The 13,868-nt window shown below is 42.5% G+C and overlaps 2 protein-coding genes across 2 annotated transcripts; both read left to right on the top strand.

Moving 5' to 3' along the window:
• Window positions 1–5,095: 5,095 nt before the first annotated feature.
• Window positions 5,096–6,040, top strand: LOC119943828 (olfactory receptor 10AG1-like). The gene has a single exon (XM_038765003.1). It carries the CDS (start codon window positions 5,108–5,110, stop codon window positions 6,038–6,040), a length of 933 nt encoding a protein of 310 aa, XP_038620931.1. The 5' UTR covers window positions 5,096–5,107.
• Window positions 6,041–12,344: 6,304 nt separating this feature from the next.
• Window positions 12,345–13,289, top strand: LOC119943830 (olfactory receptor 10AG1-like). Its single transcript, XM_038765005.1, has one exon. The coding sequence runs from the start codon at window positions 12,357–12,359 to the stop codon at window positions 13,287–13,289; it is 933 nt and encodes a 310-aa protein (XP_038620933.1). The 5' UTR covers window positions 12,345–12,356.
• The last annotated feature ends 579 nt before the right edge of the window (window positions 13,290–13,868 follow it).

Raw genomic sequence — 13,868 nt, 5'->3', positions numbered from 1 at the left:
CTTCTCTGGACCTCAGTTACCTCATCTCTAAAATGGGAATTGAGATTGTAAGCCCGACGTGGAATAGGGACTGTGTCCAACTCAATTTCCTCACATCTGCCCCACCGCTTAGTACAGTGGCTGGCAAATAGTATGCATGCAATAAATGCCATCATTATTAGAGGGGGAGATAGACATTAATATAAATAAATACATGAATTACAGACATACATATAAGCTGTGAGGATGAGAGGGAGGATGAATAAAGAGAGCAACTCAGAGTGACGCAAAAGGGAGTGGGAGAAGACGGGAGGAGCGTTTAATCAGGGAAGGCTCCTTGGAGAAGATGTGCCTTCAATAAGTCTTTGAAGTGGGGGAGAGCAATTATCTGTCTTCCCAGAGACCTTTCCAGACTAAGCCCCACACTTTTCCTCATCTCTCACTCCCCTCTGCATCGCCCCTATTTCCTTCCTTTGCTCTCCTCCCTCCCAGTCCCACAGCACTTATGTATACATCTGTAATTTTATTTATTTATATTGATATCTTTGTTTTGATGTCTGTATTCCTCCCTCTAGACTCTGAGCTCGTTGTGGGCAGGAATTGTCACTCTTTTTATTGCTGTATTGTACTTTCCAAGCACTTAGTACAGTGCTCTGCGCACAGTAAGTCCTCCGCACACAGTAAGTGCTCTGCACACAGTAAGTGCTCAGTAAAGATGATTGAATGAATGAATGAATCTGTCTGATATGAGGAGGAAGGTATTTCAGGCCAGAGGTAAGGGGTAAGAGGTAAGATGTGGAGAACAGCGTGGCTTAGTGGAAAGAGCCCAGGCTTGGGAGTCAGAGGTCATGCATTCAAATACCTGCTCTGCCAAATGTCAGCTGTGTGACTTTGGGCAAGTCACTAAACTTCTCTGTGCCTCAGTTACCTCAACTGTAAAATGGGGATGAAGTCTTTAAGCTCCCCGTGAGACAACCTGATCACTTTGTAACATCCCCAGTGTTTAGAATAGTACTTTGCACATAGTAAGTGCTTAATAAAGGCCATCATTATTGTTATGTGCGTGAGAGGTTGGCAGTGAGATAGACGAGACCGAGGTACAGCAGGATGGTTATGTAAATAACTGTAACTTATTCACTCATATTAACAAATATAAATCTGTCCCCCACCAAATTGTGAGCTCACTGTGGGCCGGGAATGCATCTACCAACTCTGTTGTATTGTACACTCCTCAGCCCTTAATACAATGCTCTGCACATGGTAGGTGCTCAATAACTATGATTGATTGATAGGAGGAGCAGAACCTGTACAGAAACTGCCTTTAGAATGTCCAGAATATTGGAGAAGTTAAACCATTCATGACCCAGGATTTTGTCCTGAAGCCATAAGATACCCAAGCACTGCCCATTCCAAACACTGTTGAATTATGTAATGCTTTCATAGTGTCAATTTTAATTTTATTAATGCTCCCATTGTTTATAACTTATTCTTCCCTTCTATATGTCTGTCCTTCCCCACTTAGATTTAAAACCAATGTGGGATGGAACTGTTGATTTTATACACAACTCAACATTTAGTATGGTGCCTGACATGAAGTACTTAATAAATATCACTATTCTCCCAACTTCAGCCTGTCTCAAACTCTTCATGGTTTTTAATCCACAATATGACCTGGATCAGTTTCTTCATCTCTGACTTTATTGTCATCCTCTAATACAAACCCTGGTTGCCTTCTGGCTGGAGCATTTCATCAGTCTCCTTAACGGTGTCCTTGCTTCGGTTTCTCTCCTCTTCAGTGTACATCTTCGGAGGGATCATACAACCTTCCAAATGTGTCATTCAGAATGCACTACTGGACTCCTCAAAATCTCTAGTCGTCACCCATTTCCCCCCAAACTATTTGACATAAGCAGCGTGCCCTAATGGAAAGAGCCTGAGAGTCTGAAGGACCTGAGTTCTAATCTCAGTTCCACTATATGTCTACTATGTGAACTTGGGCAAATCACTTAACTTCTCTGATCCTCAGTTACCTCATCTGTAAAATAGACCCTATATGTTTCATGGACTTTGTCCAACCTTAATAGTGTGAATCCACCCCAGCCCTTAGTTCAGTGCCTGGCTCATAGTAAGCACTTCATAAATATCATAAAATAATATATATAAAATTTTCCACATCTCTCTCTTGACCTTTCTATTTGTTTCCACTACACTGAAGCCCACACTTCCAACTTGAGGCTGTCAGGGCATGGTAATTCCCACTCCCTTCTGAGGTTTTCTTTGCACTGTGGTTGGAACTGATGAAGGCTGAAGTCATCGAGGGAATAGTAAGGAGCAAACTCTGGGATGGGATAAGCTAGGGTCAATAGAGTGGGAGACTGTGCTTATTGGGTTGAGGAAGGAAGGAAGCTATGGGGAGTGGATTCCCAACATCCCTTTCTTGCCTTATGTTCTAAAGAGAAGCCCTTTGGTGTCTTCAGAGGGGAGCCAGGATGAAGGGAAAGTGCAGATGTCTTGAAATTGCGATAATGAGAGAAAAGGGGAGTGGTTTCAGATCATCTGGCGAGGCCTGGATTCGTGCCTGGACAAGATGGCAGTTTGGGGAAGTGACCCTTATCATCTTTACCATGATGTTGAGGTTCATCTCCAAGGGCCGGATGGTACAAAAATGGGACTGCTCTTTACCACCTCGGTCTCCCTTTGACTTTTGCATTTCTTAGCCTGTTTCCTGTAGTGTGTCTGTGCCTCATGAGCATATTTTGAGTAGTGGAAAGCTATTCCAAGTGTGCTTGATGGGTGGAAGAAGTTATAGAGTAACTATGGATAAGCAGGTCCAACCTAAGAGAAATCACCCCCCAGAATTCCTGGAGGAGGGAGATTTGGAGATGATACAGTACAGTCCATAGAGAGAAAGGCTCCAAAGAAAGAAGGTTTTGGCCATGTATTCTAGATTGTCTATTGAGGGAGTTCATTAAACGAGTAACAAGGGAGGGTTGCAGTCCCCAGAGAGCAGAAAAGAAAGGTCCTTTTCTATTTAAAGGACAGTTAATGTCTTTGGAGTCCAAATGCATCTTGGTGATCTCAAAGACGCCAAAACTACAATTGCCATTAGAGATCCACATTATTTCACTGGACTTTCAGCTTTGGAAGAACTGAAGTAAACTACTGGGAAGCACTCAAAGCAAGAAACAAATACGAATCAGATCATTTTAAAAATGAAAATGGCATAGGAAGATGTATGCCTTAAGAGGATGGGACTTCACTATACATTCAGAAAACTGTTGCAACTAATAAGGAATCAGTATTATAGCATCATAAAATTCTAATCTGCACTTTGGCTATTTGGTGTTCCAAAATCAAAAAGCATCCTATTTGCCTGTGTGGGTAAGCTAACAAGGTCTATACAGTAATTTATAAAACTGGATTTGCATTTGCTTTAACATGCTTTTTTCTTCATTTTTTTTTGAATGCTTATGCATATATTCTCTATCTCGTCAGGTTTTAATGAAAATCACTTGAAATTCTTCTAGGTGTCATTAAAATTAAATCATGAAGGTGGCTAGATTGTTTTCGTTTACATGAGGGACAGTAAGAAAGGATGTTGGACTGTATTTTGACTGCCCCCTTTCCCTCCTACCGGCCTCCTGCCTCCTTCCGACCCATACACACACCATAAGGAGATTGACATATTTACTCTTTCTTTAAAATAAATAAAAAAACTAAAAGAAAACACCATTTGGGCCACCCATGATATAAATATATCTGATTACTAGAAGTCCTAAATATCAAGGGGTGCATTGTGTGCTTTTTTTAATTATGCAGATTTTATCTAGGGAACATTTTAAAATTAATGTGGATTTAGTACCACTGTAGCACCACTGCCTTTCTTTGCTCCCTAATAATTACCATAATTCAGATTCTTCCCCTGTCCTACGCTGGGTCTGTCCCAGACTATAGACATCACTTAGAGTATGCAGATTTGTCACAGACATCATTCACTGGTGTCCATGTCATATCACCAATAAATCAATGGTATTTATTGAGCGCTTACTGTGTACAGAGCACTGTGCTAATACAATAGAATTAGCAGACATGTTCACTTCCCGCAATGAGCTTAAAGTCTAGAGGGCTGAGGGCAGATGATCCCAATCCCCACCACCCCAAATCTTCATCCTCCATTGTCACCCATTACTAGTAGTAGCAGTTCATGACAAAATTTCAAACCTCTGAGCCTGAAGTATTAAAAAGCTTGACCTAGTAGATAAAACACGGACCTGGACGTCATAAAGACCTGGGTTCTAACCCTGGCTCTGCCACCTATCTGCTGTGTGTCCTTGGCAAGTTACTTAATTTTTCTGGGCCTCGTTTCCACATCTGTAAAATAGGGATTAAGACTCCAAGTCCTATGTGGGAAAGGGACTGTGTTCAACCCGATTATCTACTCAAGCTCTTAGTACAGTGCCTGGCACATAGTAAGCACCTAGCAAAATCACAATTTTTAAATCCCCTGTTAGTCTCATCAGTAATCAGGCAGTCTTAATATAACAAAAGATTAAATGGTATATTCTAAAATCTATGAAGGTTTCCCAAATTTCCTCTGTTCATGAGTTAGGAACCCGGTGATTTTCTTCACATAGGAGGAGAAATGTTTAGCTTCATCTGTGTGGGAGAGTGGGATTCCTGTTCTGAAGTGTGTAGGAGGTGGAGGGGCAGAGGTATGACCTTCTTCTGCAGTATAGAACCCAAAAACCTTGTGTGACACCTTTGTGCATAGAGCACAACTGAGGGGTCAGAGTATTATTTGGTAGATTGCTTGAGAGAATAAGAGGCAGTGGCAGCCACCTGCACCCTGAGGTTTTCAATCAGTCTGACCACTGCTACTCAGCTTCCCCCTCATTCACATTAGTTCCTTCTACGAATATTTTTTAAGGACAACAGCAAGCGGGAGGTTGTTCAGAAGAGATAGAATATATAAGAGCATACACGGTAAATAATAGTGATATCTATTTGAACAGAATTAACTGATTTTTTCTGGGATTTAGGTATACAGGATGCCTCGTGTGCATTGGCCACATGCTTTCATTCAAACTTCCTGATTTTGTCCTTTTCACAGCTGAATAATTTAGAAAAAATGGAGAAGGGAAATCTGACTGTAGAAGAATTTGTTCTCCTGGGATTTCTGGATCTTCCCAAATTGAGAGAATTCCTCTTTGGGATTTTCTTTTTTAGCTACATGATCATCCTGGCAGGAAATGGACTCATAATTATAATAACCATAAGGGATCAAACTCTCCACAAACCCATGTACTTTTTCCTTAGGAACCTCTCCTTCTTGGAAATCTGTTATACATCCGTAACTCTGCCCAGAATGCTGATGAGTCTCCAGACACAGGATGGAACTATTTCTTTCCTTTCATGCGCTACACAGATGTGCTTCCTCCTAATTCTTGGAGCTACGGAGTGCTTTCTTCTGGCTGTGATGGCGTATGATCGTTATATGGCCATATGTAATCCACTGCGTTATCCAATCATCATGAGCCATAAAGTATGTGTCCTGCTGGCAGCTGCTTCCTGGATCAGTGGCATTCCAGTCCTGATAGGGGAGACAGGTCAGATATTCTCCCTTCCCTTCTGTGATTCCAACAAGCTGAACCATTTTTTCTGCGATATCCCACCAGTACTCAAGCTGGCCTGTGGGGACACATCTATGAATCAACTCTTAGTCTATGCTGTGGCCCTGCTTTTTGTAACAGCGCCATTTCTCTTGATACTTGTATCCTACATCAAAATCATCTCCACCATCCTGAAGGTACCTTCAGCCACGGGGCGATGCAAAGCCTTCTCCACCTGTTCTTCCCACCTCATTGTTGTCACCTTGTTCTATGGATCTGGTACCATCACATATCTATGGCCTAAGTCAAACTACTTAGAAGATATGGATAAATTTCTGTCTTTGTTCTATACCATTGTAGCACCAGTACTTAACCCCATGATATATAGTCTGAGAAACAAGGAGGTGACTGTTGCCCTGAAAAAGTTTCTATCACAAAGATTCCTTTGTTAGGCAATCACATTCATTCATTCAATGATATTTATTGAGTGTTTACTGTGTGCAGGGCACTGTACTCTTCGGAAGTACAAATCAGCAACAAATAGAGACAGTCCCTACGCAACAGTGGGCTCACAGTCTAGAAGGGGGAGACAGACAACAAAATAAAACATGTAAACAGGTGTCAATACCATCAGAATAAATAGAATTATAGCTATGTAAACATCATTAATAAAATCAGTTGAGTAATAAATATGTAAAAATGTACACAAGATCTGTGAGGAGGGGAAGGGGGTGAGGAAGAGGGAGGGAGAGGGGCAATGAGGAAAGGAGAAGAAGGAGAGGAAAAGGGAGGCTTAGTTTGAGAAGGCCTCTTGGAGGAGGGGAGCTCTCAGTAGGGCTTTGAAAGGAAGAAAAGAGCTAGTTTGGCAGATGTGTGGAGGGAGGGCATTCCAGGCCAGAGGTAGGACGTGGGTCAGGGGTCGATGGCGGGACAGGAGAGAATGAGGCACAGTGAGGAGGTTAGTAGCAGAGGAGCAGAGTGTGTGGGCTGGGCGTTAGAAGGAGAGAAGGGAGGTGAGGTAGGAGGGGGCGAAGTGATGGAGAGCTTTGAAGCCGATAGTGAGGAGTTTTTGCTTCATGTGAAGGTTGATAGGCAACAGCTGGAGATTTTTGAGGAGTGAAGAGACATGCCCAGTGCATTTCTGTAGAAAGATAATCCGGGCAGCAGAGTGAACAATAGACTGAAGCGGGGAGAGACAAGAGGTTGGGAGATCGGAAAGGAGGCTGATGTAGTAATCTGGTCCGGATAGGAAGAGATATTGAACCAACAAGGTAGTGGTTTGAAGGGAGAGGAAAGGGCAGATCTTGATGAAGTTGTGAAGGTGAGACTAGCAGGTTTTGGTAAAGGATTGGATGTGTGGGGTGAATGAGAGCACGGAGTCAAGGATGACACCAAGGTTGTGGGCTTGTGAGAAGGGAAGGATGGCAGTGCTGTCCACAGTGATGGGAAAGTCGGGGAGAGGACAGGGTTTGGAAGGGAAAATAAGGATCTCAGTCTTGAGCTCACAGTCTAAATATAGTATATAGATGGGCAAATGGAGAACCAGGATGGTGCAGTGAATAGAGCACAGGTTGGGAGACAGAAGGTCCCAGGTTCTAATCCCCATTCCACCACCTGTCTGCTGTGTGACCTTAGGCAAATCACTTCACTTCTCTGGACCTCAGTTACCTCATCTCCAAAATGCGAATTGAGATTGTAAGCCCCACGTGGAATAGGGACTGGGCCAACTCAATTTCCTCATATCTGCCCCACCGCTTAGTACAGTGGCTGGCAAATAGTATGCATGCAATAAATGCCATCATTATTAGAGGGGGAGATAGACATTAATATAAATAAATACATGAATTACAGATTTATACATATGAGCTGTGAGGATGAGAGGGAGGATGAATAAAGAGAGCAACTCAGGGTGACGCAAAAGGGAGTGGGAGAAGAGGGGAGGAGCGTTTATTCAGGGAAGGCTCCTTGGAGAAGATGTGCCTTCACTAAGGCTTTGAAGTGGGGGAGAGCAATTATCTGTCTTCCCAGAGGCCTTTCCAGACTAAGTCCCACACTTTTCCTCATCTCTCACTCCCCTCTGCATCACCCCTATTTCCTTCCTTTTCTCTCCTCCCTCCCAGTCCCACAGCACTTATGTATACATCTGTAATTTTATTTATTTATATTGATATCTTTGTTTTGATGTCTGTATTCCTCCCTCTAGACTGTGAGCTCGTTGTGGGCAGGAATTGTCACTCTTTTTATTGCTGTATTGTACTTTCCAAGCACTTAGTACAGTGCTCTGCGCACAGTAAGTGCTCTGCACACAGTAAGTGCTCTGCACACAGTAAGTGCTCAATAAAGATGATTGAATGAATGAATGAATCTGTCTGATATGAGGAAGAAGGTATTTCAGGCCAGAGGTAAGGGGTAAGAGGTAAGATGTGGAGAACAGCGTGGCTTAGTGGAAAGAGCCCAGGCTTGGGAGTCAGAGGTCATGGATTCAAATACCTGCTCTGCCAAATGTCAGCTGTGTGACTCTGGGCAAGTCACTAAACTTCTCTGTGCCTCAGTTACCTCAACTGTAAAATGGGGATGAAGTCTTTCAGCTCCCCGTGAGACAACCTGATCACTTTGTAACATTCCCAGTGTTTAGAATAGTACTTTGCACATAGTAAGTGCTTAATAAAGGCCATCATTATTGTTATGTGTGTGAGAGGTTGGCAGTGAGATAGACGAGACCGAGGTACAGCAGGATGGTTATATAAATAACTGTAACTTATTCACTCATATTAACAAATATAAATCTGTCTCCCCACCAAATTGTGAGCTCACTGTGGGCCGGGAATGCATCTACCAACTCTGTTGTATTGTACACTCCTCAGCCCTTAATACAATGCTCTGCACAGGGTAGGTGCTCAATAACTATGATTGATTGATAGGAGGCGCAGAACCTGTACAGAAACTGCCTTTAGAATGTCCAGAATATTGGAGAAGTCAAACCATTCATGACCCAGGATCTTGTCCTGAAGCCGTAAGATACCCAAGCACTGCCCATTCCAAACACTGTTAATTATGTAATGCTTTCATAGTGTCAATTTTAATTTTATTAATGCTCCCATTGTTTATAACTTATTCTTCCCTTCTATATGTCTGTCCTTCCCCACTTAGATTTAAAACCAATGTGGGATGGAACTGTTGATTTTATACACAACTCAACATTTAGTATGGTGCCTGACATGAAGTACTCAATAAATATCACTATCCTCCCAACTTCAGCCTGTCTCAAACTCTTCATGGTTTTTAATCCACAATATGACCTGGATCAGCTTCTTCATCTCTGACTTTATTGTCATCCTCTAATACAAACCCTGGTTGCCTTCTGGCTGGAGCATTTCATCAGTCTCCTTAATGGTGTCCTTGCTTCGGCTTCTCTCCTCTTCAGTGTACATCTTCGGAGGGATCATACAACCTTCCAAATGTGTCATTCAGAATGCACTACTGGACTCCTCAAATCTCTAATGGTCACCCATTTTCCTCCAAACTATTTGACATAAGCAGCGTGCCCTAATGGAAAGAGCCTGAGAGTCTGAAGGACCTGAGTTCTAATCTCAGTTCCACTATATGTCTACTATGTGAACTTGGGCAAGTCACTTAACTTCTCTGATCCTCAGTTACCTCATCTGTAAAATAGGCCCTTTATGTTTCATGGACTTTGTCCAGCCTGAGTAGTGTGAATCCACCCCAGCCCTTTGTTCAGTGCCTGGCTCATAGTAAGCACTTCATAAATATCATAAAAGAATATATATAAAACTTCCACATCTCTCTCTTGACCTTTCTACTTGTTTCCACTACACTGCAGCCCACACTTCCAACTTGAGGCTGTCAGGGCATGGAAATTCCCACTCTGTTCTGAGGTTATCTTTGCACTGTGCTTGGAACTGATGAAGGCTGAAGTCATTGAGGGAACAGTAAGGAGCAAACTCTGGGATGGGATGAGCTAGTGTCAAAAGAGTGGGAGACTGTGCTTATTGTGTTGAGGAAGGAAGGAAGCTATGGGGAGTGGATTCCCAACATCCCTTCCCTGCCTTACGTTCTAAAGAGAAGCCCTTTGGTGTCTTCAGAGGGGAGCCAGGATGAAGGGAAAGTGCAGGTGTCTTGAAATTGGGATAATGAGAGTGAAAAGGGGAGTGGTTTCAGATCATTTGGCGAGGCCTGGATTCGTGCCTGGACAAGATGGCAGTTTGGGGCAGTGACCCTGATCATCTTTACCATGATGTTGAGGTTCATCTCCAAGGGCTGGAAGGTACAAAAATGGGACTGCTCTTTACCACCTCGGTCTCCCTTTGACTTTTGTATTTCTTAGCCTGTTTCCTGTAGTGTGTCTCTGCCTCATGAGCATACTTTGAGTAGTGGGAAGCTATTCCAAGTGTGCTTGATGGGTGGAAGAAGTTATAGAGTAACTATGGATAAGCAGGCCCAACCTAAGAGAAATCACCCCCCAGAATTCCTGGAGGAGGGAGATTTGGAAATGATACAGTACAGTCCATGGAGAGAAAGGCTCCAAAGAAAGAAGGTTTTGGCCATGTATTCTAGATTGTCTATTGAGGGAGTTCATTAAACAAATAACAAGGGAGGGTTGCTGTCCCCAGAGAGCATAAAAGAAAGGTCCTTTTCTATTTAAAGGACAGTTAACGTCTTTGGAGTCCAAATGCATCTTGGTGATCTCAAAGACGCCAAAACTACGATCCTCGCTAGAGATCCACATTATTTCACTGGACTTTCAGCTTTGGAAGAACTGAAGTAAACTACTGGGAAGCACTCTTTGTGCAAGAAACAAATACAAATCAGATCATTTTAAAACTGAAAATGGCATAGGAAGATGTATGCCTTAAGAGGATGGGACTTCAATATACATTCAGAAAACTGTTGCAACTAATAAGGAATCAGTATTATAGCATCATAAAATTCTAATTTGCACTTTGGCTATTTGGTGTTCCAAAATCAAAAAGCATCCTAGTTGCCTGTGTGGGTAAGCTAACCAGGTCTATACGGTAATTTATAAAACTGGATTTGAATTTACTATAAAATCTATTTTTCTTCATTTTTTCTAGGATGCTTATGCATGTATTCTCTATCTCGTCAAGTTTTAATGAAAATCACTTGAAATTCTTCTAGGTGTCATTAAAATTAAATCATGAAGGTGGCTAGACTGTTTTGCTTTACATGAGGGACAGCAAGAAAGGATGTTGGACTGTATTTTGACTCCCCCCTTTCCCTCCTTCCTGCCTCCTGTCTCCTTCCCACTCATACACACACCATAAGGAGATTGACATATTTACTCTTTCTTTAAAATAAATAAAACAAAAACTAAAAGAAAACACCATTAGGGCCACCCATGATATAAATATATCTGATTACTTTACTAGAAGTCCTAAATATCAAGGGGTGCATTGTGTGCTTTTTTTTTATTATGCAGATTTTATCTAGGAAACATTTTAAAATTAACGTGGATTTAGTACCACTGTAGCACCACTGCCTTTCTTTGCTCTCTAACAATTGCCATAATTCAGATTCTTCCTCTGTCCTATGCTTGGGTCTGTCCCAGACTATAGACATCACTTAGAGTATGCAGATTTGTCACAGACATCATTCACTGGTGTCAATGTAATATCACCAATCAATCAATGGTATTTATTGAGCACTTACTGTGTACACAGCACTGTGCTAATACTATAGAATTATTAGACATGTTCCCTGCCCATAATGAGCTTAAAGTCTAGAGGGCTGAGGGCAGATGATCCCAATCCCCACCACCCCAAATCTTCATCCTCCACTGTCACCCATTACTAGTGGTAACAGTTCATGACAAAATGGCAAAACTCTGAGCCTGAAGTATTAAGAAGCTTGACCTAGTAGATAAAGCATAGACCTGGACGTAATAACGACCTGGGTTCTAACCCCGGCTCTGCCACTTATCTGCAGTGTGTCCTTGGCAAGTTACTTAATTTTTCTGGGCCTCGTTTCCACATCTATGAAATAGGGATTAAGATTCCAAGTCCTGTGTGGGAAAGGGACTATGTCCAACCCGATTATCTACTCAAGCGCTTAGTACAGTGCCTCGGACATAGTAAGCACTTGGCAAAATCACAATTTTTAAATCCTCTGTTAGTCTCATCAGTAATCAGTCAGTCTTAATATAACAAAAGATTAAATGGTATATTCTAAAATCTATGAATGTTTCCCAAATTTCCACTGTTTATGAGTTAGGAGCCCAGTGATTTCCTTCACATAGGAGGAGAAAGGGCTAGTTTCACCTGTGTGGGAGAGCGGATTTCCTGTTCTGAAGTGTGTAGGAGGTGGAGGGTTAGAGGTGTGACCTTCTTCTTCATTGTAGAACCCAAAGACCTTGTGTGACACCTTTGTGCATAGAGCACAACTGAGGGGTCAGAGTATTATTTGGTAGATTGCTTGAGAGAATAACAGGGAGTGGCAGCCACCTGCACCATGAGGTTTTCAATCAGTCTGAACACTGCTACTCAGCTTCTCCCTCATTCACATTAGTTCCTTCTACAAATATATTTAAAGGACAACAGCAAGCAGGAGGTTGTTCAGAAGAGATAGAATATGTTGGAGCATGTACTGTAAATAATAATGATATATATTTGAACAGAATTAGCATATTTTTTCTGGGCTTTGGGTGCACCGTATGCCTCGTGTGCATTGGTTACATGCTTTCATTCAAACTTCCTGATTTTGTCCTTTTCACAGCTGAATAATTTAGAAGAAATGGAGAAGGGAAATCTGACTGTAGAAGAATTTGTTCTCCTGGGTTTTCTGGATCTTCCCAAATTGAGAGAATTCCTCTTTGGGATTTTCTTTTTTAGCTACATGATCATCCTGGCAGGAAATGGACTCATAATTATAATAACCATAAGGGATCAAACTCTCCACAAACTCATGTACCTTTTCCTTAGGAACCTCTCCTTCTTGGAAATCTGTTATACATCCGTAACTCTGCCCAGAATGCTGATGAGTCTCCAGACACAGGATGGAACTATTTCTTTCCTTTCATGTGCTACACAGATGTGCTTCCTCCTAATTCTTGGAGCCACAGAGTGCTTTCTCCTGGCTGTGATGGCGTATGATCGTTACATGTCCATATGTAACCCACTGCGGTATCCAATCATCATGAGCCGTAAAGTATGTATCTTGCTGGCAGCTGCTTCCTGGATCAGTGGCATTCTGGTCCAGATAGGGCTGACAGGTCAGATATTCTCCCTTCCCTTCTGTGATTCCAACAAGCTGAACCATTTTTTCTGTGATATCCCACCAGTACTCAAGCTGGCCTGTGGGGACACATCTACGAATCAACTCTCTGTCTATGCTGTAGCCCTGATTTTTGTAACAGCCCCATTTCTCTTGATACTCGTGTCCTATGTCAAAATCATCTCCACCATCCTGAAGTTACCTTCGGCCACGGGGAGGTGCAAAGCCTTCTCCACCTGTTCTTCCCACCTCATTGTTGTCACCTTGTTCTTTGGATCTGGTACCATCACATATCTATGGCCTAAATCAAGCCACTCAGAAGATATGGATAAATTTTTGTCTTTGTTCTACACCATTGTAGCACCAGTATTTAACCCCATGATATATAGTCTGAGAAACAAGGAGGTGACTGTTGCCCTGAAAAAGTTTCTATCAGAAAGATTCCTTTGTTAGGCAATCACATTCATTCATTCATTCAAACATATTTATTGAGTGTTTAGTGTGTGCAGGGCACTGTACTCTTGGGATGTACAAATCGGCAACATATAGAGACAGTCCCTACCCAAAAGCGGGCTCACAGTCTAGAAGGGGGAGACAGACAACAAAACTAAACATGCAGACAGGTGTCAATGCCATCAGAATAAATAGAATTATAGCTATGTAAACATCATTAATAAATTGAGTAGAGTAATAAATATGTAAAAATGTACACAAGAGCTGTGAGGAGGGCAAGGGGGTACGGCTGAGAGAGGGAGAGGGGCGGTGGGGAGGGGAGAAGGAGGAGAGGAAAAGGGAGGCTCAGTTTGGGAAGGCCTCTTGGAGGATGTGAGCTCTCAGTAGGGCTTTGAAAGGAGGAAAAGAGCTAGTTTGTCAGATGTGAGGAGGGAGGGCATTCCAGGCCAGAGGTAGGACGTGGGTCAGGGGTGGATGGCAGGACAGGCACAGTGAATGAGGCACAGTGAGGAGGTTAGTGGTAGAGGAGTGGAGTGTGTCGGCTGGGCTGTAGTAGGAGAGAAGGGAGGTGAGGTAGGA

Source organism: Tachyglossus aculeatus, chromosome 22, assembly GCF_015852505.1.
Source record: "Tachyglossus aculeatus isolate mTacAcu1 chromosome 22, mTacAcu1.pri, whole genome shotgun sequence".
In the NCBI taxonomy this organism is placed as follows: Eukaryota; Metazoa; Chordata; class Mammalia; order Monotremata; family Tachyglossidae; genus Tachyglossus; species Tachyglossus aculeatus.
Note: the sequence above shows the minus strand (reverse complement) of the source record. Positions and strands in the feature narration are given on the sequence as shown.